We start from the raw sequence: 26,103 nt of genomic DNA, 5'->3' as shown, positions 1-26,103 counted from the left end.
ACAAAGTGAGGCTCTGTCTTACAGAAGGAGTTGACAGAAGATGAAAACTGTATTCTTATTAAAACAGTTAAATATACTCATAAGGAAATAATAGCAAAAATTAGAGAGAGGAAGCCGGGCGGTGGTGGCGCATGCCTTTAATCCCAGCACTCGGGAGGCGGAGGCAGGCGGATCTCTGAGTTCGGATCTCTGAGTTCGAGGCCATCCTGGTCTACAAGAGCTAGTTCCAGGACAGCTTCTAGAAACTACAGGGAAACCCTACCTTGAAAAAAAAAAGAAAAAAATTAGAGAGAGGCAATACTCAAAAGTTGGTAAATGGAGAATTTTTTTCAGTTCCGGATTAAAGTAAAACCTTAAATCCAAGGTGGACAAAAATTTCTGAAGAATCAACTTTTGTAAAAAAAAAAATTTCCTTCCTAGGACATGATGAAATACAGAGTGCTGAGGGGAGAGAAGGTAGGAAGGCAGCCCAGGAAGACACATATCATCGCTGTAGGGGAGGACCTGACTGCTGAGGGTGGCGAGCAGAGACAACTGTCTGGAGGCATGCAAGAGGCAGAACCCTGGAGAACACAGGGAGAACCCCAGGAGCAGTGCTAGGGAGCTGCCCCTTCTGAAACACAGCCATCTTCCACCCCTCAGAGTCCAAGAGCACAGAGACAGAGGGGAAATGGAGGACGGAGAGAGAAAGCTGGAAGATGAAGAGAGCTGTGTGTGGCCAGCCTTGAGCTGCCTCCCATCCACAGGGCTTCTGTCCTAGCTACTACTGAACCGAATTGAGCCTCAGCCTCCTACCCATCAAATGTTCCCCAAATTCCTGATCCACAAAAAATATTAAGAATGCAAATATTAAGACAGCTGGCAAGAATTTAAAAGTTGCAAGGTTTAGAGGTAACTTGTTACACAGAAATTAATAACGGATTCATCTAAACTGCCCACCGGCAGCTCTGGGGACCAAGCAGAAGAGATAGGGATCAGTTTCACAGGATGATGCCAATCAACCATGACTTTCGAGTAACTCACTGATATCTGACATAGGTCACAGTGTATACATGTAAAACAAGAGTCTTGGGTACAGTTAGTAATGCTAACAATGATTATTCTGACCATTTTCAGGGAAACGGGCCTCCTGGAACTACTGCAGAATTATCGAGCTTTATGGTAAAACACTAGACTTGTAGATGTGTATTGTGAGCATTACCTGTCAGCCAAGCAAACCAAGCAAGAAACTGTCACAGTGAACTCACCCCCTTTCCTCCTGACTTTTGGTCAAACGGGACCATGGTGATCTGCTTGGAATCCCGTTGGTATGTGCAATAGTGCTTCACCCAGGAAGTTCCAAAGTGACCTGCAAGGGAATGTTGCCTATTAGCCGTCTTCGCGCTCCACTGTGTGCTGCGCACCATTAGTTGCCATAACAGACATGGGTCACAACGCTCAGAAACTCAGGCTAAACGACCTCCTCCACCCTGAGGCTGTCTAAGGGGTAATATAGTCCCTAGACATCTAGGCTGACAGAAATCTGACCCCAGGGGCTGAAAGCAAAACCAAACAATGCTTTCCCCACCCAGATATACAGGGTCTCTACCTCCCACTAATGCTACATCCAGTGGGTCTTCAAATACAGGGGAAATGCTGGTTCCCTGGGAAAACCAATTCACGTTCCCATCGTCAATCTCCAGGTGAAGTTTCCATTCTCCCCCCTGACTGAGGTGATGGGGGAAGGAGTACCGAGGGCTCTTCTACGTGTCAGTCAACATTTCCATTTGGGCAATGTCATCGTGCCTCCCACACGGCTGCCCGGTGACTAGCCTCGGGGGTTCTGACCTACTTCCAAACCCCTAATTTTTACTTCAGCAGAACCCAAAAAGATCTGAAAGCAGACATGGAAACCTCAAAGACACCAGAGATGCAGACTGGAAGTGACTAAATGCCTAGATGGCATCTAAGGAGTCTGTCGCAAAATTCTCCCCAGGAAAGAGGGCGACACCACAGAGCCAAGACCCACCAAAGTGTCTGACTGCACCGGGGACCTGGCCAGTTACTTTATTTTCAACAACAAAGTGCTATTACAGGAAGAAGGCATGACCAGCCTTCAAGGACTTCAATCAATATAAGTTTTAGATGTTTACAGAGCTCACACAATAGAAATGGTCAAAATTAACAACACCATGTAAAGAGAGTCAGCAGCTACTTAGCAATTACTAATGGTTTGGTGTGATTGCCAAATATAAGTATTGGATATCATTTAATAACCTGGAAAAGCAACAGAGAGGCTACAGAGACAGCTTGGTTAATTAAGTGCCACAAGCATGAGGACCTAAATCATGTCCTCAAAACCCATGTAAAAATTAATTAACCAATTAATCGATTAATTTAGAATTAATTGTTTTTTAAAAAGCCAGGTTTATTGATGCACAGTTGGAGAGGGGGAGACAGACAGATCCTTGGGGCTTGCTGGCTCATTTGCCTTGCCTACTCAGTGAATTTCAGGCCAATGAGAAATTTGTCCAAAAAAACAAGGTGAATATCACCTAAGGAACAATACCTGAGGTTAATCTCTGGCAACCACATACATAGGCACACATGTATACCCAAAAGAACACACACACACATACACACTCATATATATATATGTATATATATGTATATATATATGTGTGTGTATATGCATTCTCTCTCCTCCGTCTCACTTCTGTTTCTGTCTCTCACACTCACACACACACATATATATACAAGGAAATACATTAATCACTAAAGGCAATTTAAAAACCAAACATTCTGAGAGCTGAGGGAAGTTCCAGTGCTTTGTCTTAAACAATGTGGATGTGAAGGTATATAAAGTAATAGATTAGAGCCTGTGAGTGAAGTATGGCTTTATTGACAGTGGAAACATGGGGAAGGACAGATGGTCTGACAGGTGGGCAGATGGACAGATATGGAGGGTGGGTAAAAAAAAAGCAATAACTCTGGCAACACTAGTAAAAGTGGGAAATCTCCATCACAGATCAGGCTAGGCAAGGATCAATAGGTCACAACTCTAGGAGAAACATGGCGAAGAGAAAGCTATTTAGGTAATTGTCAGGTGCCTCCCACAGAACGCTGTTTAGCTACAAAGAGAAAGCAGCAGCCATACAGAGGAGAGACAACACAAAGTCTTGACTGGATGATGGAAATGAAGACCAGCAGGGGACCAATGGGCACCATGATGGAGCATTAGAGCGGGAGAGCTCAGGAGAAATGGAGTGTGTATGGGGTGGTGAACATATCCACAGCCAAACACTGAAAACAGGAGGGGCGATCAGAGCAAAGCGTTGAGAAACCGTGGATCTGAATTCATGCTTTCTTCACACCATTCTTGCAACTTTCCTGTAAGCTTGGAAATTATCAAAAATAGTAAGCTTCCAAACTATACAGTATCCTAATGAAATGCTTGAAGTGGTGTGCTAGAAAACCAAAAGGTAGTTATAACAAAAAGCGACGTATTAGTGTCAAGAGCGTGAGACATATGTGACCAGAGCTGAGCCATGCAGTGTGAGTAGGAGAGAGCAAAAGTGGCCCCGCAGGCACAGGCGAAGAATGGCAGCCGCCTTGCACTGCGGGCTCAGTGACCTCTACCCTCGTCTTCCTGAGAGTCTGCTTTTCTAAGTTACCTCCAGCCATGGCAGTGGAATGGGGTGAGGGAATCTGCCCTCATGGCAAAGAGGGCACCAATCCATACTCAGGGAATGAAGCACACCAATGAGGTGGCTTCCGCTTCCTATAACCCCCCTCAAGCTCATTCCTCAAAGAACAAGGAATGTAAAACCCTTACTGTAGCCGATACTTCCAGCCCCACTTCAGTCTCTAGTGTCAGACGGGAACAACTGTAAGCCCAAGCAATTATGTGTGAGCACTGGTACTAAGTATATAATCACGAGAACAAAGTGTTTCTATCCTACTCCACCGGGGGCTCTCAGGAGTGAAGTCGCTGCCTGAGAGGACCACAGAGAAGAACACACCAGCACGACGCAGGAGTCCTGCCTCCTGCTAAGAAAGCACGCTGGCATACAGGTGTGTGACTCTGGAACTCAGAAGTAAACGTCAAAGATCACGAGCTCAAGGTCAGTCTGGACTACTCAGCAAGATCCTGTTAAGGAGGACCGGTGCTGCTAGTAGAACAAACATTAAAGCAAAAGCTTTCAGGGTCTTCTTCCTGGCGCCTGGAGGTGCTGCCCTGGATGTGCACCCTCTAAGCCTTCCCCGGGACCTAAGGTATGCATGTGAGTCCCCCGAAAAACTGCATTCAGGGAGCAGCTCCTGGCATTTCTTCCCATGACTGCATTACAAGGAGATGGGTCCTCTTCCTGACTCTTCTCTTCGTTTTGACTTTCCGTAAAATCCAAGTATTGGAGTGACAGGAGTTGGAAAAGAAAGCAAAAGGGGCCAAGCCATGATACCTCTCAACTGAAAGTAGAATCACCAAATTCTATGGCACTCAATGGGGTGTGGTCTGTAAGACTTTCCAATGCCCATGTGGTTGGGGTGGGATGCATAAGCACCCTAAGACTTGGAGGTTCAAAAGGAGAGAGATGCTAGGAAGAAAGGATCTACCTACCACAGAGCCTCGGGGAAAGGTAGCTATCTCAGAGAAATCCTAGCAGAGAGAAGAGAACATATCACCTGGAGTGGGAAAGACTGTGGACACTGATCCGCGGGTACCTACAGAAGCAACGCCTGCCCAAGGCTGCAAGTGCACCCCATCCTGCAAGTCAGCACACTCACGTTTCTCCTGCACATAGAGGTACCCTTCCATGGTGTAGGGGCTGATGGTCTTGTGCTCAAGGGGGTTTTCCTTCATCTTCTTCATCAGCGATTCCACTTCAGACCTGGTTCCTTCGAAGCGGTTTCTTGTCTGGAACAAAGGAATTTTGTTCAAAGGATCAAACGCAGAAAAAAAAAAAAAAAAGAAATATCTTAATAATTCAGAATATCAGCCTAAACAGAAAACTTATATGTAAAAGCAAATAAGGGGCAATTCAATGGTCTAGGAAATGGTCAAATTTTCACTTGCAAAAGTACATCTTTGCCTTACAGTCTCATACCTGAAGGACTCAAACTCCAGCAACCACCAAGATCTCCTAAGAAGCATGCGAACACCCAGCCTAACTCCTCAAGCGTGCGTGGCAACTCTTGGAGTCAGCAGAGGGTATTTAAATAAGCAGTCCAGAATAGCAGAACCTTTAGGACCCCTTAGGATACTGTCCTCACCACTCCAGTTGCAAGAAATGTAGCTTGCTGATGGCTCGCAGATGGTATCCTCCTAAAAGGGGTGCTTTCTACATCATCCCCTCAAGCAGAACAGCCCGGCTTCTACTCAGGCCCACTCAGAACCCTTGAGGCATAGTCTAAACCCTACAGCTGCATCTCCCTAGTCTCTCAGAGGTGCTGAGTTATTACTGTCCATGAATCCTTATTTCAAAGTCTGCCTTCATACTGAAGTGAAGCTTGCCTAGCATGAATGAGAACTTGTTTTTCATCCAAGGAATGAATGTATGTGTGTGTATTCATTTATATACATAAATATATATTTATATATATTCATTTATATACATAAATATATATTCATATATATTCATTTATATACATAAATATGCATATATATTTATATATATAAACCATGCTTTTTAAAACCATTTCTGACATAGTCCTCGACTTCCTGCTTTCCAAGTCAACAAGGAACCACCATGTAAGGTCCAAACTTCCAAAGGCCATGCAGGACAAGCCATATGGGAAATACCTGGATCTAGGTCCTACACAGGAGTGCCTTGGGACTCGTGGTCAAGCCCAAAGTGAAAGGAGATCTGGCCTTATGACTTATGCCCCAAATACCATAAACAACTCTGCACATGCAGAGTCCCAAGTTTAAGCCAGAGAAGGAGCTGTATTTGGATGGCACTGACTTAGCTGTCCTGTCAGTCTTGCTAAGGGCCCAGTAAGAGCACATCATTTGAGTTCCCACCCCTGGACACTCACGTAAGGCCTCAGGAGGCCAGGCAGCTGGTTGCACAGAAGGCAGCTGGTCTGGCCTGGGCTAAACTGGGATTTCCACTGACAAGGAAATCCTGACACTGTTCTGAAAAACACACAGAACCATCAACAACACTTCCAGGAAGAGAAATGGTGCTTAGACTTGGGCCATCTTGCATTCTGGAAACAACCGATCCCCGTTGTCGTCCTCTTAGCCTAATCACGAAGCCACCTCACACACCTCATTGCAATGCATGAGAAGAAACTCTGGAGCAAACACACCCTCTCCTTTCCCTCTCTGGTCCCTGCCCCCACTCACATTTTGTATGCTGATGGTCAACTGTGTCTTAAAGTCACCAAAATCCTTGGCCAGCTCATAACCATGGTGATAGAAAGTGAAGAGTCCTTGCAGGAAGGCCAGGAGCTGTAGAGAGGGAAGAAAGGCAGAGGTCACACAGGCCGGCTGAGAAGAAAAAATGTAGCAAGATCTGAGTTTCCAGCACCATCTGTCTGGGAAGCATAGAACAGGCAGTAATGTCAACGTGAGCAACTCTGTGGGTAGGATGCTGTGTCCTCCCATGTCCTGTATCACTGAATACTCACACTACCTAGGGCTTCAATGTTAAAAGGACCCACTTAAATAATGAGGAGGTACCTCTGGAGGTTAAGTAACTTGTCCCCTACTTCATGGTGAGTGTCAGGCAGGATTCAAAACCTGTTCCTTGGTCCCAGTGCTTGCCATTGCCTAAGAACATCACCTCTTCAGAACTACAGGCTGAAGCTGCACCTGAGCTGCTCAGCAGTCCTAACACCAGCTTGTCACATGGACTCAGAAGTTGTTAAGGAAGCTGGTGAGCTCTGCTCCTGTGATCTAGCCAGCAGAGTCAGATCACAGGAAGCCACCCAGAACAGACTTACACCTAGGCACAGCTAAAACTAAAAACCCCTTTATGAAGCGACCACACACCACCCTGGTTTCAATTATGCTAGGTCCCTTGACTCCCATTTAAATCCTCTAAGGCTAATAGGTAAGTGTGTTCATAATCTAATCTCCACCATGCAAAGTGATGGAAACACCTGTTCACCTCAGTTTCTCACACAACACCTTCATATCCTCAACAACTGCCCTATGCCCCACCCACAACATTCCTGTGTGTTTCTCTACAATGCTGACATAGGAACCTCCCAGGCCCTTCCCAAGTCCCTCCCCGGACAGCCTGCAAGCACAGTGCTAACACGAAGAAGGGGCAATAGTGAAGGGTAGCACAAGGCTGGGAAGGACCTGAGATCACGGCTGCTTGCTGAGAGGTCCACTCTGACCTCCAGACCCCACCACCATCCGTTATGGAAATGCATCTGTCTTCCTTTATGTTGTGGCATTTAGCTTTCCAGCCCCTCCACAAACACATCTGTACTTCTTTTCACCGGCTCCACTTTTCAGATTGGCAGCTCCACTGGCGCCTGTGAAGGATTTCACTCCGTACTTTGCACCTGTGTCTGACAGGAGTGATTAGCACTGGAGGAGGGGTGCCCAGACAGGATAGACCACATGCTAAGCCCAGAATACAGAAGAACTTTGTACTGGCGTAACCACAGTGGCAGGAATGAGCATATTCTAGAAGAGTCACTTGTGTGCCTGCCTTTGCCTACCAGACTACTGAGACAAACTTTCCTTTGGACTTTCATGCTAGGAGAAGGAAAGGGTGTCTCTAACACCTGGGGCTGGCCAGAGGAGACTTTTTTGTGAGACAATATTTCACACAAGTTGTCCAATCACCTTGGAGGACAAACTGGAGCTGAAACAGTTATAGGCAGGATCGCACCTTCACCAGGAATACTGACTGAGTCAGGCATACCTCTTACCTTCTGTTTAAACCTAAACCTTATATCATGACCTCAAGGTGGACTTGGAAAGGTGGGTTCATTAGAACTATTCATTTGTTCTTTTTTACAGTGTGGCCACACTGAATAAACCTCCTTTCTCTGCTTTTCACAATTACCTTTGCTATAATTGGCATACTGAGGATGGGTCAGTAAACCTACATGTTCCAGCTACCAGGATCCAGGCTCTGTACCCAACAACTTCAGAGGTCATACAAGACCAACATTATACTAAAATGGTAGCTTGACCTCTCTCTGCTCTGTCCCTTTACATTCTCATGGGAGGTCGGCAAGTAGGCATCGCTGGGTCCTCTGTTTGTCAAGCATCTAGTTAGGGTAGCATACGCCACATCTACTCCTGACCTAAGTCAGTAAGTATTTAGGGCCTTAGAGTACAGGAGGCCAGTACTGAACTCTTCTCTTCAGAGATGGCAAAATCCTTAGGAGTCCCTCTATGTAACTGTTTCCTGAGAGGAAGACGCATATCCCTTTCCTTCTAGACAACTCCAAGAAATAAAGGAGGACTCCTCTGAAGTCTAGGTAGCCACAGTAAAGGCTGCTCTTCTCTCTTCGCTCTCCATGCAGGTACAACTGAAATTCTGGGTTACAGTCCTTCTCCAAAGCACTAAGAATTTGATTTCCACTTACATTTATTTTTATTATTATTATTATTATTATTATTATTATTATTATGATGATGATGATGTTGTTGTTGTTCTTGTTGTTGTTGTTGTTTTGTGTGTATAGGTGTTGGGGGTTTTTTGGCCTGTATGTACATTTACCATTTACATACAGTGCCCAGAGAGGCCACAAGAGGGCAGCAGATTCCCTGAAACCAGAATTACAGATGGCTGTGAGCCTCCGCGTGGGTCCAGTTTTGAACCTGGGTCCCCTGGAAGAGCAGTCAGAGTTCTTAACTACTGAGCCATCTCTCTGGACCTTATGCACCTGTTTTTTTTTTTTTTTTTTTTTTTTTTTTTTTTTTTTTTTTTTTTTTTTTTTTTTTTTTTTTTTTTTTTTAAGAGAGATGCCCAAAACAAGCAACTGAACCTAAAGACATTGCTATGAGCTCAGCTTTCCCTTCACTGAAAGTAAACAAGACCTCACTTGTCCTGTGGAGACAGAAGAGACGGTGATTGCTAAGGTTTATATTGGTTCTCACGTCCTTTGGCCTCATTTCTATAGGAAACGCTTCCTTGTGTGCTGTTCTCCTGGGCCCTTCCTTCTCCCCTCACGGCGTCTTGTCTTCTCCACTGCCCTCTCCCTCTATCCCCTTCCACAGGAGGCCTCCTGGGATCTGTCACAAGGAGGTGGGTGCTTCCAGTCCAGCATAGGAGGCCTTTCCAAGTCATGGAACGACAAGGGTTGTGGGGAAACTGATAGAGTTAGGGGAGGAAAGGAAAGACACCTTGTCTGTAGGCTTCTGAGGAAGCATGGCTCTGCCAACACCTCCCCCAGACTCCTCTCTCTGGGAGCACTTTCACGGAGAGCCAACCACTTTCATCTGAGCTGCAGACACCTCACTATCTGCAGCTTCAGTGACCAGCACCTGTATGCCCAGAAATCTCACTCAATGGGTTCTCGTGGTTTCCTTTCTGCCTGTAATCAGACACTATTCCTCGGTGAAGAACCAGGCCATCAGTGCTCACAGTGGTTCTCAAAGTGGGAGAGGTTCATATCGCCCTTCTCCAGCCCAATCCAAACAGTCAAGGGTGGGAGCCCCAGGGGAGTCTTCTGCACAGCGAGTCCTGTTGAGACTGGGTTGTATGCAAGGACAACGTGAAGGAAGCCCATGCTTTTCCTTCCTCACCTCCATTACACGATTCAGTTCTTAAAACGCCTGGGAGGTGGGGTGCACGGGTTCTATCCTCGTCTTCAAATGAAGAAGCAGGAACACCTAGATGTAGCTTTATACAAGGTCTCAGCAAGTAAGTCACAGAGCTGGAATTGCCGCTATAAATATAGCAATGGTGATGAAGAAGAGGGAGAAGAAACAAAGAGAGAAGAAGAAAACCCAGGCAAATGAGGCCAGCCACGCCTACCTGAGTAGCCAGACCTGACAAACATGTCAGAAGTAAACATCTGTTGGGTGTGAGGGTTTTGTGGTTGTCATTCAACCCAAATTAAGAGGTGTGATATCTTACTTGTTAAGGGTGCCCACTGAAAGACCAAACTCCAAAGTCAGATGGGCCAGCTGGAATAATACTCATCAAAAGCAAGAATTTTCTACTTAAGAACACTATTTTTTAAATGTAGAAAGGTCTTTTGATGGCCAAATTTTTTTTAAAGAACTCTTCATACAGGAATGCAATGTGACAAAATCCATTCTCCCCCTACCCCTCCCCTCCAAACCTCTCCCCTGTCCTTTCCCCTCTTCCCCCACCTTCGTGGCTCCCTAAAGTCTTCCTAAAGCAGAGTCCTTGCTCAGGTGTCACAGTAGGTGGAGCAGCACCAGCTGAATGGAACTTTAACAAGGATGGTACAACCATCAGGTCGGACTTTTTCCTGTGTGGCACTCTTTCGTGCCCAGTGAGACACTGGCCACGTCTGGATTCCATGGTGGTCCCCTCAGCAGAGCCTCTGTGCTGCTTCTGCCTATGACAAATCTGCTGTGAGAAGTCACCTTCTTTAAGAGCCTCACTTAGAGCCTGACCGGGGCAGAAAGGGCTCTGAAGCCAGGGGCGGAATGCGAACACGACAATGTGCATTCCAGTGCTTCCTAGATCCTCCTATGTGCATGCGGACTGAGGGAGGAGGGGGACAAAGCAGAGCTGCTGGACTGTGACATTTCCCAGCAGGAATCCTGCTTACACTTCTCCCTGCAGATCAAACAGTGCAACAGGGGGTGGTCAGAGGCCGGAGCTGATGCTGACTTTACTGTCTCCATCACTGAGTGCTCTACCAACAGCTCCCAAGGTGGGAAGAGTCCAGGGAACCAAAGTGGCAGGGCTTTCCCTGATAAAAAGAAGACAGTCCAGGCCCGGGACTGCTCAACATCCTCCTGCATGGCCAGCATTTTCATTATCACTGCTGGGTAGTGAGACTTCGTTTGTGTCTTAGCAAATAAAGCTTCCTGAAGATCTGCCTGCAGAGCTACGCCATTAGAGGTCAGGCGGTGGTGGTTCACACCTTTAATCCCAGTACTTGGGAGTCCCACACCTTTAATCCCAGCACTAGAGAGGTGGAGACAGGAAGGTATGTGGCTGGGCAGAGAGAGGAACATAAGGCAGGAAGAGACAGGAGCCCACTGCAGTCTGAGGTTTAGTGGAGACAGTGCAGTCTGAAGATGCAGTCTGAGCATTAGTAGAGTCTGAGGATTCAGTAGAGGTAAACGGTCTCTCCAATGGCTGGACGCTCTGCTTCTTTGACCTCTCAGCTTTCACCCTCTAATATCTGACTTCGCGGGTTTATTAAGAATAACAGAATCTGTTCTGTGCTATGAGGTGGTTCAGATGAAAGCAAACAGCTACTCACAGGCTCCACAAACTCAAACATCTTTCTCTCTTGGACTTCCTGCACCTTAAAGACATACTCCAGGGACACTTCATAAAAATGCTGCCGAACCAGGTCCACTTGGCTGTCTGCCTGCAAACGAGACAGAATTTAACAGAGAGAACAAGCTATTAACTAAGGAATACACTAAGCAAGGAGAAAATATGTGAAGGTAAATTTTTAAAAGAAATCAAGCAGCATCATACCGAAGAAAAATGGGAAGCTATTGAACGCTATTCCAAACACTATGTTTACGGACGCACACACACACACACACACAAATACATATGCATGCATGCGCACGTACGCATACACTCCAGCTTGACCTATCAAGCAACTATTTTGTGTTTCTTGGGAGACATTCTCCAGAATTTTAAGTTCCACAAGAGCAGACCCTTCGTCTCACTCTCACTGAACACCCATGCCCTCAACAGACGTCCTCAGACGTAGCCAGTGAGTATTAGCCGAAGGAACAAACACGAGTTTGGGTGCAAACTTCATAGCCACTGAAGAACACACTACTCTTTAAAATATCATCATCATCCACTAGGTGGCAGCAGCATTCCACACCGCTGCCCTTTAATGGCTTCCTCCCTGGATTATGGACTCAAACAGAAAAGCTCCAACAACAGTGAAAGATGTGGCAGCTCCATGCACACCACACTGTCCTTTCGTCAAAATAAACTACTGCCGAGATGAGCAGGTCCGAGAATTTCTTTTTTGTGGTGGGTGGTACACAGCCTTACACTCTGGCATTAAGATCACACCCCAACCCTTGTTTTTCTGAGACAGTCTCTCTCATAGTCCAGACCAGCCTTGAACTCACAGTCCTCCTTCTTGGCCTACAGTGCAGGCATTACAGGTTTCTGCCACCATGCCCAATCAAAGAATAGTTTAATAAGAAAATGATTAACAACATTCAAAATACATGTATGACAGTAAGATATTATTAAAAAATAAAAACTGGGAAAAGTATCAAATGCTGCACTGAAACAATTAATTAGAAGCTATTATTAAGGAACGATAAGAAAACCCAAGTATTTCAGACTCCAGTCTCGTAAGGCACTAATACAAGGCAGGAGGTCAGGTGGGCGAAAGCAGCATTAAGGCCAACAGTGAGAGAAAAAGTAAGCAGATCCGAGCTGGAGATGAAGAGACACAGCCCAGGAGGAGGTAGTGGGCAGCACTGTTCCTGCCACTAGCAGGTTAGGAAGCAGGGAAGCCGGACCCAGGAGGGCGTGGCAGCCCTGGAGGAGGCTTCAGCCTAGAGCCTACTTTTCAGGTCTCCTCCAATCCAGGTATTGACTCACACACAGCAATGGGCTTCTATCTGCAGCACCACACAGAAGCTAACACCGTGCAGGAGCTCTGGGGTTTCTCACCTCCTGCAGCTGGGCTTCCTTTTTCTTGGAAGACAAATTCAAGTGCTTTTCTAAGATGCCACAGTACTTCTCGGTCTCTTTGTCGTACTTCTTTTTGGCTTCCTGGTGAGGGGGAAGGAGAAAGAGTAAGAGGTTACGGGAGTGAAGTAGCCGGTTCCCTCAGGACCTTTGGGTGCTCACAGTTCACCATTCCCTCCACCCAAAATGATGATGCTCCTGCTCTTTAGATAATGTCCATCGAGGACGGCAAACCTTAAAACCAAAGTCAAAGCGTCGCTGCTGTCCACAGATGGGGCTTATAATGATGGCGTGGGATATGCAGGAAGTATATTACCCGTCATGTGAAAGCCTGGACGGTTAAGACTGGAAGGCAGTGGCAGCATGGTACAAACCTGGTGTGGCCCATGTAAACATGAGTCAAGGAACTGAGACATGAAAATTCTTCCCTTTTGTTGAGAAGTTTTTATTAGCTTAAATTATTGTCTAAGAAATGAAAAATGATTTAATAATATACATATCAACCTGTACTCTCCCACCGAGTTCTTGAGTCACCAAGGTTCTATTTTTATTCCCCATTTTAGAGGTAAGAAAACTCAAAAGGAAGGCGATTTGCAAAAATGTCACAGAGAATGACAAGGCTGACACCAAGCTAACACGATCTGCCTTTGAAGCCCACACTCTGCCCACTCGAGACACAGTCACAGGCAGTCGGTCTCTTTGCCCTCCACACCGCTGTGGGCGGGGCCGGGAAGCTGCTCAAGTCTAGCACAAATGCTGGGGTGCGCTACCCCACTGTGTCAGCCTGCTTCTGACTCATCTGGCGCCCGAATGAGATATTCTGTGCAGCTCTAGAGACTGTGAAAGAAAAGCAGTCCAGCTAGACAAGAAAGGCGCTCCAGCTAGACAAGGAAGGCATCCCATTCAGCTCACGAGCTCAGGACTAGCGATGGCTCTGTCCTAGGAGCTACTCTGGCAGTGACTCCTCCTCTCAGGATGGGAACATTCTAGTGGGGAGAGAAACATGATTAACCAGGAAACAAATAAGTAGTATAATTACAGGCTACTGTAAGAGGTTTTAAAAAAAAAGAGAGAGAGGGTTCTTAGGAGAGGCCTCAGTGGGGAGAGATGAAAACTGAGACCTGGTGAACACCTGAGGAGGCAGAGGGGAGGCACCCAGAACAGGCAGCCAGCAATGCTGGGGCATCCTAGGGCAGAACACTCATCCTAGGGCAGAACACTCTGAGCCAAGAGGTCCTAGCAAGCTCCAGCATCTCTCCGGTCGGCAGCAAGCTCCTAAGCCTCGCAGGGAGCAGAAACGATCATATACACACTTAGTGGGCATGAACCCATTCCTACAACCTGATTGTGCCTTAGAATCCTCTCCAAACTCACACCACGAAGTGAGCGTGAGTCAAGGAAAGGCTCACAGCAGCATTCCCCTCCAAGTCTGAGAAAGGCCCAGGCAAGCAACTCCTCTCCCTTAATCCATAAGCCTGGAGCTGGATTCCAACTCCACTCCATGCTCACATCACACAAACCCACTCTCACTAGCCTAGTGGCCGGCAACCCCACAGAGCACCCTACGGCCAGCCAGGGCCACAGGCCGAAGGTTAGGAAAGGCCAGGGGGCATGAGTCACTGGCATTTTGTAACTTTTAGGGGACTGGAGCCTCCAGAGTCCAAGGTCACTGGATTGCCACAGAGAAGGGAGCTGAGAGAAAGAGGGAAAGAAAAGCCCCCATGCTGAGACAGCACACCAAGGCCTCACCAAGGCCTCTGCGGGGAAAGCCATACTTAACGCACTTTGTTGGTGCATTGTCTAACGCTATCATACAACACTGACAAAAGCAACTTCAGGAAGAAAGGGTTCGTCTGGCTCAGTTCCAGGGTACAGTCCATCCCACAGTAAGTCAGTTCCGGAGTACAGTCCATCTCACGGTAGGTCAGTTCCGGGGTACAGTCCATCTCACGGTAAGTCAGTTCCGGGGTACAGTCCATCCCATGGTAAGTCAGTTCTGGGATACAGTCCATCTCACGGTAGGTCAGTTCCGGGGTACAGTCCATCCCACGGTAAGTCAGTTCCGGGGTATAGTCCATCTCACGGTAGGTCAGTTCTGGGGTACACTTCATCCCACTAAGTCGTGGTTCTAAGCGTCCGAGGCAGTTGGTCACACTGCATCCAGAATCAGTGAAGCAAGGAGAGATGGTTGCTTGTGCTCAGCTAGTAGCTTTCTCCTTTTAGTCTTTAAAAGATGTGTTTTATGAGTGGCAGCTCTGTGTGTCTGGGTAGGGATACGTGCAAGTGAGTACGGGTGCCCTCAGAAGCCAGAAGGTAGATGCTGAGTGCCCTGGAACTCAAGATACAGGCTGTTGTGAACTGCTTTGTTGTGGATGCTGGGAACTGAACTCAGGTACTCGGAGAGAACTTATACGGCCTCTTAACGGTTAAGCTCTCCCTCCAGCCTCATTTACCACCATCACTTTCCAGGACCCAACTTGCTCCTCAACAAACACAGGCTGACTAGATGAGACCATTGCTCAGGTTCCATCATGCAGCTCACAACTCTGTGATAAGACAAGAACACTCGCTCTTCTCAGCGTTACTTGAATTAAATGAGTTGAACCACAGAGAGCACTTAGCACAGTGGCTGCCGCATGGACAGCACGCAGAATATTCCAGGGATACTGGTGAGGGGGCAGTAACTGTGGTGCCAATGGTGATGGTGCTGTGATAACGGTGGTGACAGAGGCCACTGGGAGGACAGGTAGCAGACCGATGAGCTGGGGGAAGCAGTCACTGTCACCCTATGGTGGTGGTGTTTGTGATAATGGTGGCAGCAGCGGTGGTAATGATGGTAGAGGTGATAATGGCTGTGCCGGAAAATTTTATGTCAACTTGATACAACTGAAAAGAGAACCTCAACTGACAAAATGCCCCCACCGTATCGGGCTGAAGAACATTTTATTGATCGATGATTGATGTGAAAGGCCTAGTCACTGTGGGGGGCGTTGCCACTCCTAAGTGCTAAAGAAAGCAAGGAGAGCAAACCATGAGGAGCAAGCCAGTAAGCAGTGCTCTTCCATGGCTTCTGCTTCAGTTCCTGACTCCAGGTTCCTGCCTTGAGTTCCTGCCCTGACTTTCCTTGGTGATATCCTCTGAAGTAGAAGGTAACCAAGCCCTTTCCTCCTCAAGTTGCTTTTGGCCATGGTGCCTTATCCCGGCACCTGAAACTCTGGGCAGTGTGTTAATGGTGAAACTGGAGCAATGGTGGTGATAATGCTGGTGGCAGTGGGAGCCTCTGCTGCTACTGTCACTGCTGATGGTGACAGGAATGATCAGCGGTGGTGGTGCTGATGATGATAAGGTACTTGCCATCTGCAACCACTTCCTTTCCATCAAATGCAACATTTGCCTTGCAAGTATCAGCTCGATAAAGGCAACCCTCCCGAAGCACATACCACAGTTTGGAACCAGGCATTGTTTATAGCTTTGTGTCTAATGCTCTCCTCTCAGCCATATCTGCTTGTCATCCACTAATCCTGACTACAGAGTAGTGTTGGGCTCTCACATATATATTTTGTGGTTTTTAAATTTTTAACTCTGTGGGGTGTGTGTGTGTGTGTGTGTGTGTGTGTGTGTGTGTGTGTGTGTGTTTATACATGTGAATATGTGTCCTCTGAGGAGGGCATCAGATACCCTGAATTATAGGCAGCCCAATATGGGTCCTAGAATGAAACTCAGGTCATCTGCAAAAGCAAAATGCACACTTATCCACTGAGCTATCTCTTCATCCCTTCTCATATACTCCTAATGACCTGTGTGACCTAATGTCATAACCACAGATGAATACTAAATGACAAGCACTGTCCTTCTGTTCAAACAGCCATAGGACACATAAGTGCCTCCTATGGATTCACTCTGTGTGGGAAAGTTTTACTGTCCCCTTTTAAAGATGAGGAAACAGGGACGTGGAGCTTCAGAAGCCTCCACTTCTAAAGCTGTATACAGTAAGTCTGGAACACACAGCCTCGCTCTAGAGCCACCCCTACCCGCTACTCCCAGGTGCCTATTCTGCTTTCACTACAAAGCACAGCACTGCCACTCTGCTTCCTGTGTAGAAAAAGCCAAAGTATAGACTTAGGGCCACAGTTATGACAAGATCTGGGGTAACACTTTATTCCTGAGTGGCCTCTAGCACAAGAATACCCAAAGGCCCTGTTATGGTTAGCGCTAATTGTCAACTTGACAAAATCTGGAATCACCTGGGACAGGCTTCAATATACCTATGGGAGATTATCTTGACTGTGTGAACTGAGGGGGAAAACTCCCACTGGGGGAGGTAGCAGTCAGACTAGGATCCTGCATTGTATGGAGAGAGGACCCAAGGAGAAGCAGCCACGCATTGCTCTGTCCCTTGGCTGGTGATGTGATCAGTAGCCTCAAGCTCTTCCCACTGTGACTTATGACGCACTGTCTCCTGGAACTGAGAGCCAAAATGAACCCTTTCTTCCTTAAGCTCCTTTGTCTGACGCATTTGATCACAACAGCAACAACAAAAAGAATCTAAGACAAACTCCCCTTCCCGGACCCCTGTGCAACAGGTTGTTATGGCAACCAAAGCAGTAGCAGAGAAGAGAGGCAGGAGGAGGGAAAAAATAATTTTAGCATCAAATATGCAGAATTCAGGAACAAGCTCTGGGCCACCCAAAACAGGCAAAGAACCCTGCTGGCTCCTTGGGTGTCTCTGAGGTGCCTGGCTGGATTGCCTTTAAGCTTTGTAGGCGTTCTTTCAAATTCACATACTACTATGATATGAATGTATGGGTGTGTTGAGAGGGGGATACACTGGGAAAGAAAACAAGAAATGACAAAGGAGGAGGGATGAGAAATCACCTCAAATACCAAAACGAATCATTAACGATTTGCCTGGGGGAAGCTTAAAGCAGTGACACACATCCCACGTGTAGGCAAAGGTGCATGATCCCATCACAGGATCGCTGTGGTAAACCCAGAGGGAGCTGTACTGTTCCTTCCCAGTAACTATGGTAACTCCCAAAACAATACAGGGGAGGGCCAGAGTGGGAGGATATCTGTGTTTTCCATTAGAAGCAGCTACTGTAAAGATAACAGGCAGGCCAGAACCCTCTGCGGTAGGTGTGTGAACACAGGAACATACAGGCCCAGGACATGCAAGAGAAGGTGACTTCCTGGACCACTAAGAGAATTGCTAGCCATATAGTCTCAGATATTACAGAGAGGCGTGCTGGTGGACAAGAGTCTTAGTAGAAGACTTCTCTGGAACAGAAGCAATACATACTTCTTTCTTCCTAAATGTAAACCTAAATGGTTACAAGTCTGCTGTAAACTAGGAGAAAAATCCTTCCATGGCTTTCCCTTCAAAGTAAGGCTAAGCATCCCTCTGGAAGCTTTAACCAAGCATTATCCTTTTCAGTAGGCATGTCTATTTCTAAAAAGCAGCTGGAAGGCAGGGAGGCAAAGAAGCTCACTCCTATAGGACTTCTCCAGGGCAGTTTTCAAAGTAAAACCTACAGAAAGCATGGAATTGCCTTCAATCTTCCCTGCCCCTCCATGGATGGTTCAAGGGGCTGCATCTGAATTCATTCACAGCAGGAAAATATGGGACAGAAGCCTCTTGCTACCATTAGGATAAAAAAAACACCTCACCTGTAGGGGGCCTTTAACACTCTGCTAGTTTAGTTAGTGACTTAACTCCAGACAAGGGAACAGGCTTCCCTTGGCCCTCTTCTAGAAACACATTACAAAAATTAGTTTTCTCCAACAAATTTCCTGGGTACACAAACCACACGTAAGGTCAGGGCGGTGCAGAGCAGTGACGGCCAGCACAAAAGAAGTGCGATGGTCCTTTTGGAGGCTTTTGTCTTATGATGCTTTGTCTCATCATTTTTTTGACCTTATAAGTTGTTGATATAATACAGTTTCTGATTTTGAGTTTTTATGAGATTTCTACGTGTGTGTATGTGTGTGTGTTTCTTGTGCTTCTTTGGCTTTGTTTTTTCTTCTTCTCCTGTTTGTTTTGTCCAATTCTGGTTTGTTTGTTTTTTGTTTTAGGGGAAGTTATTTTGTTTTTTTTTATTGCCTAACTATTTGTTTTTTTAAAGAGAAAGAAAAAGTCAAAATTTGGGTGGGTGGAGATATAGGGAAAATCTGGTAGGAGTTGGGGAAGGGAAAATCATGTCAGACTATAATACATAAGAAATCTATTTTCAATAAAAATCTAAGTTAGAAAGAAAGAAAACGAATAAATGAATGAATGAATGAATTAGCTGTCTGGTCTCAATGCCTCAAGGTCAATCACAAATGGTGACCTCTGGGCTAAAGCATGCATGCAGTTGAGTCTGACCTAGATATGTGTGTTCTTAAAATATTTACCCACTGGAAATCTCTCATAAGTCTCTGAATTTTCAGTTTGTCTTGAAGAATTGAATGATCTAACAAAGGCAGGCTTATTTCTATACATAACAAAAGATGAGCTGAGAGCTGGCAAGATAGATCAACTGTTAATAAGTGCTCATCACTGATGATCTGAATTCAGTTTCTAGGTCCCATATGGTGAGAGCTGTTCTCAGACTTTCACACGGGCACTTGGCATATGAGTGTGTGTGTGTGTGTGTGTGTGTGTGTGTGTGTGTGTGTGCGTGCGCGCGCGCGTGCATGCAGACACAAAAATACACACAAACACACGCGCGCACACACACAATAAGTAAATATACTTTGTTTAATGAGGCTTATAAGAAGCCCCTGTGTCCCCAAAGCCTAGCTCATAACTCTGCTTAAATGCAGTTTTGGTTCTCCTCACCCCACTCACAATGACACAAAATGAGTAGGGCGACCAGTCAGTCCACCGTCCAAGCACACAGCCACCCAGCACAAAGAGGCAACACCTCTACCTTGAGTGGCTTATGAATTAGCACCCAACGATCAGACAACAACACACTGGGCTGGCTGCAGATGGTGGCCACAGGCAGCCTGCACTTCAGCCTCTTGTAGAAGGCAGGGGAGCCGAGCTGGAACTGGAGGAAGTGCTGCCGTCTCCAGACTCCATCCTAAAGGGCAAGAACAAAGTTTGCAAAATCCTCACCCTGGCAGCCCCGATCTGCTCCTTTCGAAACTTCTCCAAGGGCGTGATGAGCACCTCACTGGCATTCTCAATCTGGGGAAGAAAAGCAGAGATTAGCAGCGAAGCACAGCAGCTCTCCCACAAGGGCTCCCTCCGGCCTCCAGATGAAACCTCACTCCGTGTGCCACTGTGCAACAGCTCCTTAGAGAGAATCCGCTCAGACACTCCTAATGGACCTTCCTCCCGCGGAGAGTGAGTCTGTGCGGCCCAGGACAGCCTGGGCCTTACAGTCCTCTAAACCTCAGCCTTCTGAAGGAAGTGAATCTAAAGGGCAGACAACCACTACAGGGTGCAGGGACCTGGCGACAGAGGCCGTCTAAGTTTCAAGCTTCAGGTGACGTAAGTTCGGTATTCACCCAAGCAAAGTACATCAACATGGAGTCTCAGTTAAAATCTAAAACACCTTCGGACACCTACAGAAAAGACCTTTCACACCTGATAGGTTCCATAGGGAACTAACTGGGGCCGAAACCTCTGCCTCCTGACCACTGGCTGCCTCCCAACTGCATTGTACCGGGCCCAGCCATCAGTTCCCACACTCTGATTCCCTGTCACACCGACAGACCTTGAATGCACCAAATCTGTCCTACCTTGGGCCCTTTGTCTCTGGCTTTTCCCTCTGATGCTCCTGGACACGTTATAATCAAGGTCTCAGTTTAAAGGTCACTTCTCTGTGGAGGCCTTCCCGGACCTCCAGAGCTGTAATTCAGACAAGCTGTCCAGAAGCCTTTCAGAACTCAAAGGCCAGGTGGTTTTCTGGCTCAGAACTATCTACCAACACATACGCCAGCCCTGAAAAGACTCGCTCATCCCCCGGTATTCCCAAAGCACCAAAGAAGTCAGAAACAAAGGCACACTTAAACACTTCTGAATGACCAAATGAGTGAATGAGTGACCCCTGGACAAGCTGCCAAGTGTGTGACCATGAACAAAACATTTAAATTCTCTGGACTCTAATTTCCTAATCCAGAAAAATGAGGGGGCTGCATTGCTACGGCTCTAAGATTCTACAGTCTTTTCAAAAGCAGCACAATATTTTACGATCTTTACTCATTGCTCACGCTTCTCTCAACTAATTATTTCAGGAATCTCTCTTCAACAAAGCATTATTTTCTCTAAATCATATGCATGCCCTTCACAATGGCAACAACACAGAAAATGCCAGAGGTTCTTGGTGGACACAGTAAAAAAACTGCCTGGACAACGTGAGGGACAGAAAAGAGTGGCTCTCCACATTTATTCCCATTTGCGTGTTTCTTAATTTTGAAAGCACTCGTTTCTACATAATACAGTTTAACACTGCAGTGTGGTAACAGTACCGAACTTACCTGATTTTTATTGCTAACTGGTATTGTTTACTTAGCTTATGTAGGTCTAGCCCATAAATCAACTACAAGTTTCTGGAGTTCACAAAGGTGTGCTGAGCCAGTTGATGAGCGGTTCTCAACCTCAGTTGCACATGAGAATCCCCAGGGGAGCTTTGCAAATCTCTGGTCCTGATCCCAGACATCGGTGTTTGTGAAGTCCTTCAAGTTATCCCAGCAGGTACCCATGCTGAGATACTAGCCCTAAGGAGACTCGGAATGCTAGTCCACAGGTGCTCTCATGGGAAGCATGACAACCAGTCCTCCTCCAGTATGATTAGCACTGTCAGCCTCGACAAGACCTGTGTTCTCATCTACCAAAGCACAGTAAGGAGGAACCGGACTAACAGTAGAGCACAGATGCCACTCTCTGCCCACAGTGACTGTCCAGACACATGTGGTACATGCAGAGTCTGAGCAATGAACCAGATATTCAGAAAACACAATGGGCAGCCAAATATCCCACAACCATGGCTCCTCCAAAAGGGTACAGCTTCGCTGAGCTGAGCCAAACTGATGATAAAGCTGTCCCACAGTGAGCACGGTGGGAAGAGGATTGTGATGGCCAGGAACTCAGAAGCAGACAGCAGAGAGTAATAATAAAATTGCAGAGGCAAGTTGAAAAAAGCATAATCCAGTCATTGCTCCCTTACCGCAGGCCACAGCAATTTGCAGGGTATTCATGGTGATTTGCTGACCATACTGCCGCCCCCAAATATTGATATGACCCTAAGTCAGACTCAGAAGAACCATGTCCCTTTCTAGGGCACTAGCATGTGCACACTCATGCTTTCACTGGCCCTACCACTGCCACTAGTGCTCCGGTGAGCAGCAGTCGGTAGTCAAAGAAGAGAGGGTCTCTGCCAGGCAAAGGTGTGAGGGCTTCTGTCCATCTGAGAATTTTAAAGAAATCCCCACATCTTTTCGTGGAATGTCAATTTGGGTTTGAATCAAAACTGCACAAACTATCAACCATGAGAGCCTGGACACAAGGTGGCCCCTGTGAACCTCAGTATCTTCATCTGGAAAACTGGGAGGACACAGAGGGGGCGTCAAAGCTATCACAGGAGCTATGGAGAACAGGTCAGGCTCTGGCTGCACACTGTCTTGGTCCTGACAGCTCATGCTGTCAGCAACTGCTACAGAAAGAGAAGGAACGTGCTCCAATTTTGGCATCCTTCTGGGACTGCCTACCTGGAGATGAGCCCCTACCCCAACCCCAGGTACAAGCCAGTGTGAAGCCTGCTGGGGGCTTCTGACCAGGCTTCCCTCCTGCTGCCTGGGGGATGTGGGAAATGCAAAGGGACCCCACCCACTAACGACAGCAGATGCAGGTTTGAAAGCACTGACTTGGAACCCACAGGTCAGCACCGACTTCTTAAATTTGCAGGCCCTCTTTCTGAGGTGCTCCTGCAGCCATGCTTCTTTGCCGGGATGCATTTTCTGACTGCCAGCCACATGGCAGGTGCCCTGGGGCCAGAGTGAAGCGGCGATACCTTTCCTGAATGACCACCGGATGGGTTTAATGAGGCATGGAGAAGCAGACTGGGACACATGCCTCCTCTTTCAGCCAGATTCCTAAAAGCTAACAAAGCCTAAAGCACTACCCTAAAGCCGTGTGTGCGTGCGTGCGTGCGTGTGTGTGCATGTACATGCTTCTATGTGTGTGCATGTGTGCCAAAGGTTGACATTTATGTTATTCCTCAGTTATTTGCCTGCTTTTCCACCTTACTTTTTGAGACAGTCTTCTACTGAACCCAGAACTCACCAATCTGGACAGACTGACTAGCCAGCAAACCCTAGGGATTACAGATGTGCGCCACTGAATCCTGTTTGTTATATGGGTGCTGGGGATCTTAACTCGGGTCCTCAGGCTTATGCAGCAAGGGCCTTACTGACTAAATGATCTCCTCAGACCGACAGTGAATCTTGAGAACAATGGTCCTCTTCCAAAGTTATGCGCTGGTAATTTTTTAACAGTCAGAAGAAACATCAAATTCTGCAGGGGTTCACAGCCTCAGAGTACTCCAGAGGTAGTCTCGACTTAAACCTGGGTCTTTGCTCTCTCAATGCACATAGACTGCCTGGGGACTCACCATGCGACTCCGCTCATCTTCAAGATTCCTGAGGACAGTGGCAAATTCTTGCAAAGATCTCGCTGGAAGAGAGAAAGAAAGAAGCCATAAACTTTTTGAAAGCAAAATGACGGGCATGCTAAAGCAACTTACTGATTTCAATTCCTTATGCACACGGACGCCCAAAGTCAACTGCTGTCTTCAGATTCCCTCATCTTTTAGTCATTAACCACGAAAGACAGGATGACCCAGAAGTGCAGGTTAATTGCTCCTGGAACACCAGCTAGAGGATTTCTCCAAGGAAAAGACCCGCCTATTCCTGAGAGTTCCCAGGACTGCTGAGGGGCTGGCAGGCTCCCAGCCCTGCGGCTGGAAGGGGCTGAAGGATTTCCTGTCCAGGATTCAACCTCTTCAATCTTTGTTGCTGGGCTACATCAAAATCCAACCTTTGCTTTGGCACGACAATAAAACAGATAGTCCTGCGGGCACCAGAAGCCACATTGATGGCATCTCCTTGGGTTCCTTTGATGGAGGAGAGTTATCTGTCTATGTTTCTTTCATTGGTTAATTAATAAAGAAAACTGCCTTGGCCCTTTAAGAACAGAAAATTAGGTAGGTGGAGTAGACAGAACAGAATGGTGGGAACAGGAAGTAGAGTGGGGGAGACGCTTCAGGCAGTCTCCATAGTGAGTCTCCATGCTGCTCCTCTCCGAGATGGACGCAGGTTAAGATCTCTCCTGGTAAGCCACACCTCGTGGTGCTACCCAGATTACTAAATATGGGTTAAAGCAAGATATGAGAAATAGCCAATAAGAGGCTACAGATAATGGGCCAGGCAGTGTTTAAAAGAATACAGTTTCCGTGTAATTATTTTGGGTAAAGCTAGCCAGCGGCGGGTGGCGGGACGCAGCCCCACCACTTTCTTCTACATTCCTTCTCCCTGAGTTCTGAAGCCACTCTGCAATAGAATGCAGCCTGCAGCACGGCAGGCAAACACAGATGGTCTTTGCCAGAATCTTTCACTAAGGCAACAGGCATTTAGTGAAGTAGCCCCAGGACTTTAGGATACTTGGGCAATGCTCTCAGCTACTTCCCAGATGTCTTTGCTCATACCTAGATCCTGGTGTTCTGCCTGGCAACAGAATCAAAATCATCTGAACAACCTTAACTTTCCCAATTCTTGTTATTGCTTTGGTATTGGACATTGAACCCAGCCCCTCACATACACTAAGTACGTGCTCTACCATTGGGGCTACAATCCCAGCTCCAATTGTTCTTAGTTCTTCCTCCTTTTATGGCATCAACCAAGACGCCCAATATAAGAAAAAACAGACTATGAGCCCCGAGCAAGTGGTGAGTGAGTCTTGGCTGCACCAATGCTCCGTGCTCAGAGGTGCGTATGGAAGAGAGCAGGGGACAGCAAAGAGGGAAGCAGTACAGCATGGTGCTACGTGGGAACTCACCTCCACCTCTCAGTAAGGGACTTAAAGGAGAGAGAGGTGGAGACACAGGGAGCTAGTGACTGAGTCCTGTTTCTGCTCTGCAGGTGGTGACAGTCACATGGCTCCAGCCAGCTGTTACCAGGCCAAAATGGAAGGCCAACAGATCAAATTTGTGAAATTTTAGAAAGAAAGAAACAAACTAGAACTTGAGATAAGTTCAACTTATGTGGTAACTCAGTTTAAAATAAAAAGTCAAGTAAAACATAGCAACATTCTCATCTCAGTCCGTTAACTAACGCTGTGCAACCCTGACCCAATTCTCTTTACCATCTGCACTCACTCTTACATTCTTAGTATTGTGTCTGGGTTAAGGGAAAAAAAGACAGTGTCACGAAGCTAGGCAGGACACTGAAGGAAGGTGGACAGGAACGCCATCACAAAACTCCCAGCTTCCTCCTGCCACTGGACAGGGAGTGGGGCCAATGCAAGGAGGAGCCCGCCCTGACCTTCCTATCTGTGCCTTCCACTGCTCACTGGATTCCTTACTAAAGGCCTCCTAGCCCCAGAGAAGGCTTGCTGGAATGTTTCTGTCTCCCATGAGGGCGTGACTTACCTATGCACATCTCATCATCAGTTTCTGCATCTCCAATACACTGAAATTTAAATTCATTTAAGGAATCTGCAAACTTCCGCTTTGCCGAAGACAAATCTAAAAAGAAAAACAGGAAAAAAGAAATTATTGAAATTAAATTGGCCTTCCTAATTATTATCCTTTTAAGTCCTTCTGTGTATACTTAGCAAGGTTTGTTCCTGAGACCATTTCATGAAAGAAATGTTAACTTCACAATAGCCACAAATAACATAAAATATCTCAGACAAACTCTAACCAAACAAGTGGAAGACCTGTATGAAATGAACTTTAAATCTTTGAAGAAAGAAATTGAAGAAGACACCAGAAAATGGAAAGATCTCCCATGCTCTTGGATAGGCAGAATTAACATAGTAAAAATGGCAGTCTTACCAAAAACAATCTACAGATTCAATGCAATGACCATCAAAATCCTAGCAAAATTCTTTACAGATCTCAAAAGAGCAATACTCAACTTCATATGGAAAAGCAAAAAACACAGGATAGCCAAAACAATCCTGTGTAATAAAGAAATCTCTGGAGGTATCACAATCCCTGACTTCAAACTCTACTACAGAGCTACAATACTGAAAACAGCCTGGTATTAGTATAAGAAGAGACAGGAGGACCGATGGAACCAAACAGAAGACCCGGATATCAATCCACACATC

The 26,103-nt window shown here is 46.6% G+C and overlaps 1 protein-coding gene across 4 annotated transcripts in view; it reads right to left on the bottom strand.

Annotated features, from left to right (window-relative positions):
* The window catches only part of Arhgap26 (Rho GTPase activating protein 26), a 394,170-nt gene that overhangs the window by 257,918 nt on the left and 110,149 nt on the right, over window positions 1-26,103 (bottom strand). For all 4 annotated transcript variants that reach the window (XM_038329860.2, XM_038329861.2, XM_038329863.2 and 1 more), the window contains exons 2-9: window positions 25,418-25,513; window positions 23,384-23,445; window positions 19,885-19,956; window positions 12,765-12,866; window positions 11,365-11,475; window positions 6,329-6,433; window positions 4,765-4,894; window positions 1,248-1,348 (exon numbers count right to left, since the gene is read on the bottom strand). In XM_038329860.2, coding sequence (XP_038185788.1) covers window positions 1,248-1,348; window positions 4,765-4,894; window positions 6,329-6,433; window positions 11,365-11,475; window positions 12,765-12,866; window positions 19,885-19,956; window positions 23,384-23,445; window positions 25,418-25,513 — 779 coding nt within the window. The remainder of the gene's footprint in view (window positions 1-1,247; window positions 1,349-4,764; window positions 4,895-6,328; window positions 6,434-11,364; window positions 11,476-12,764; window positions 12,867-19,884; window positions 19,957-23,383; window positions 23,446-25,417; window positions 25,514-26,103) is intronic.

The sequence above is a fragment of the Arvicola amphibius genome, chromosome 5 (genome assembly GCF_903992535.2).
Source record: "Arvicola amphibius chromosome 5, mArvAmp1.2, whole genome shotgun sequence".
Lineage (NCBI taxonomy): Eukaryota > Metazoa > Chordata > Mammalia > Rodentia > Cricetidae > Arvicola > Arvicola amphibius.
This window is presented reverse-complemented; position numbering and strand designations above follow the sequence as displayed.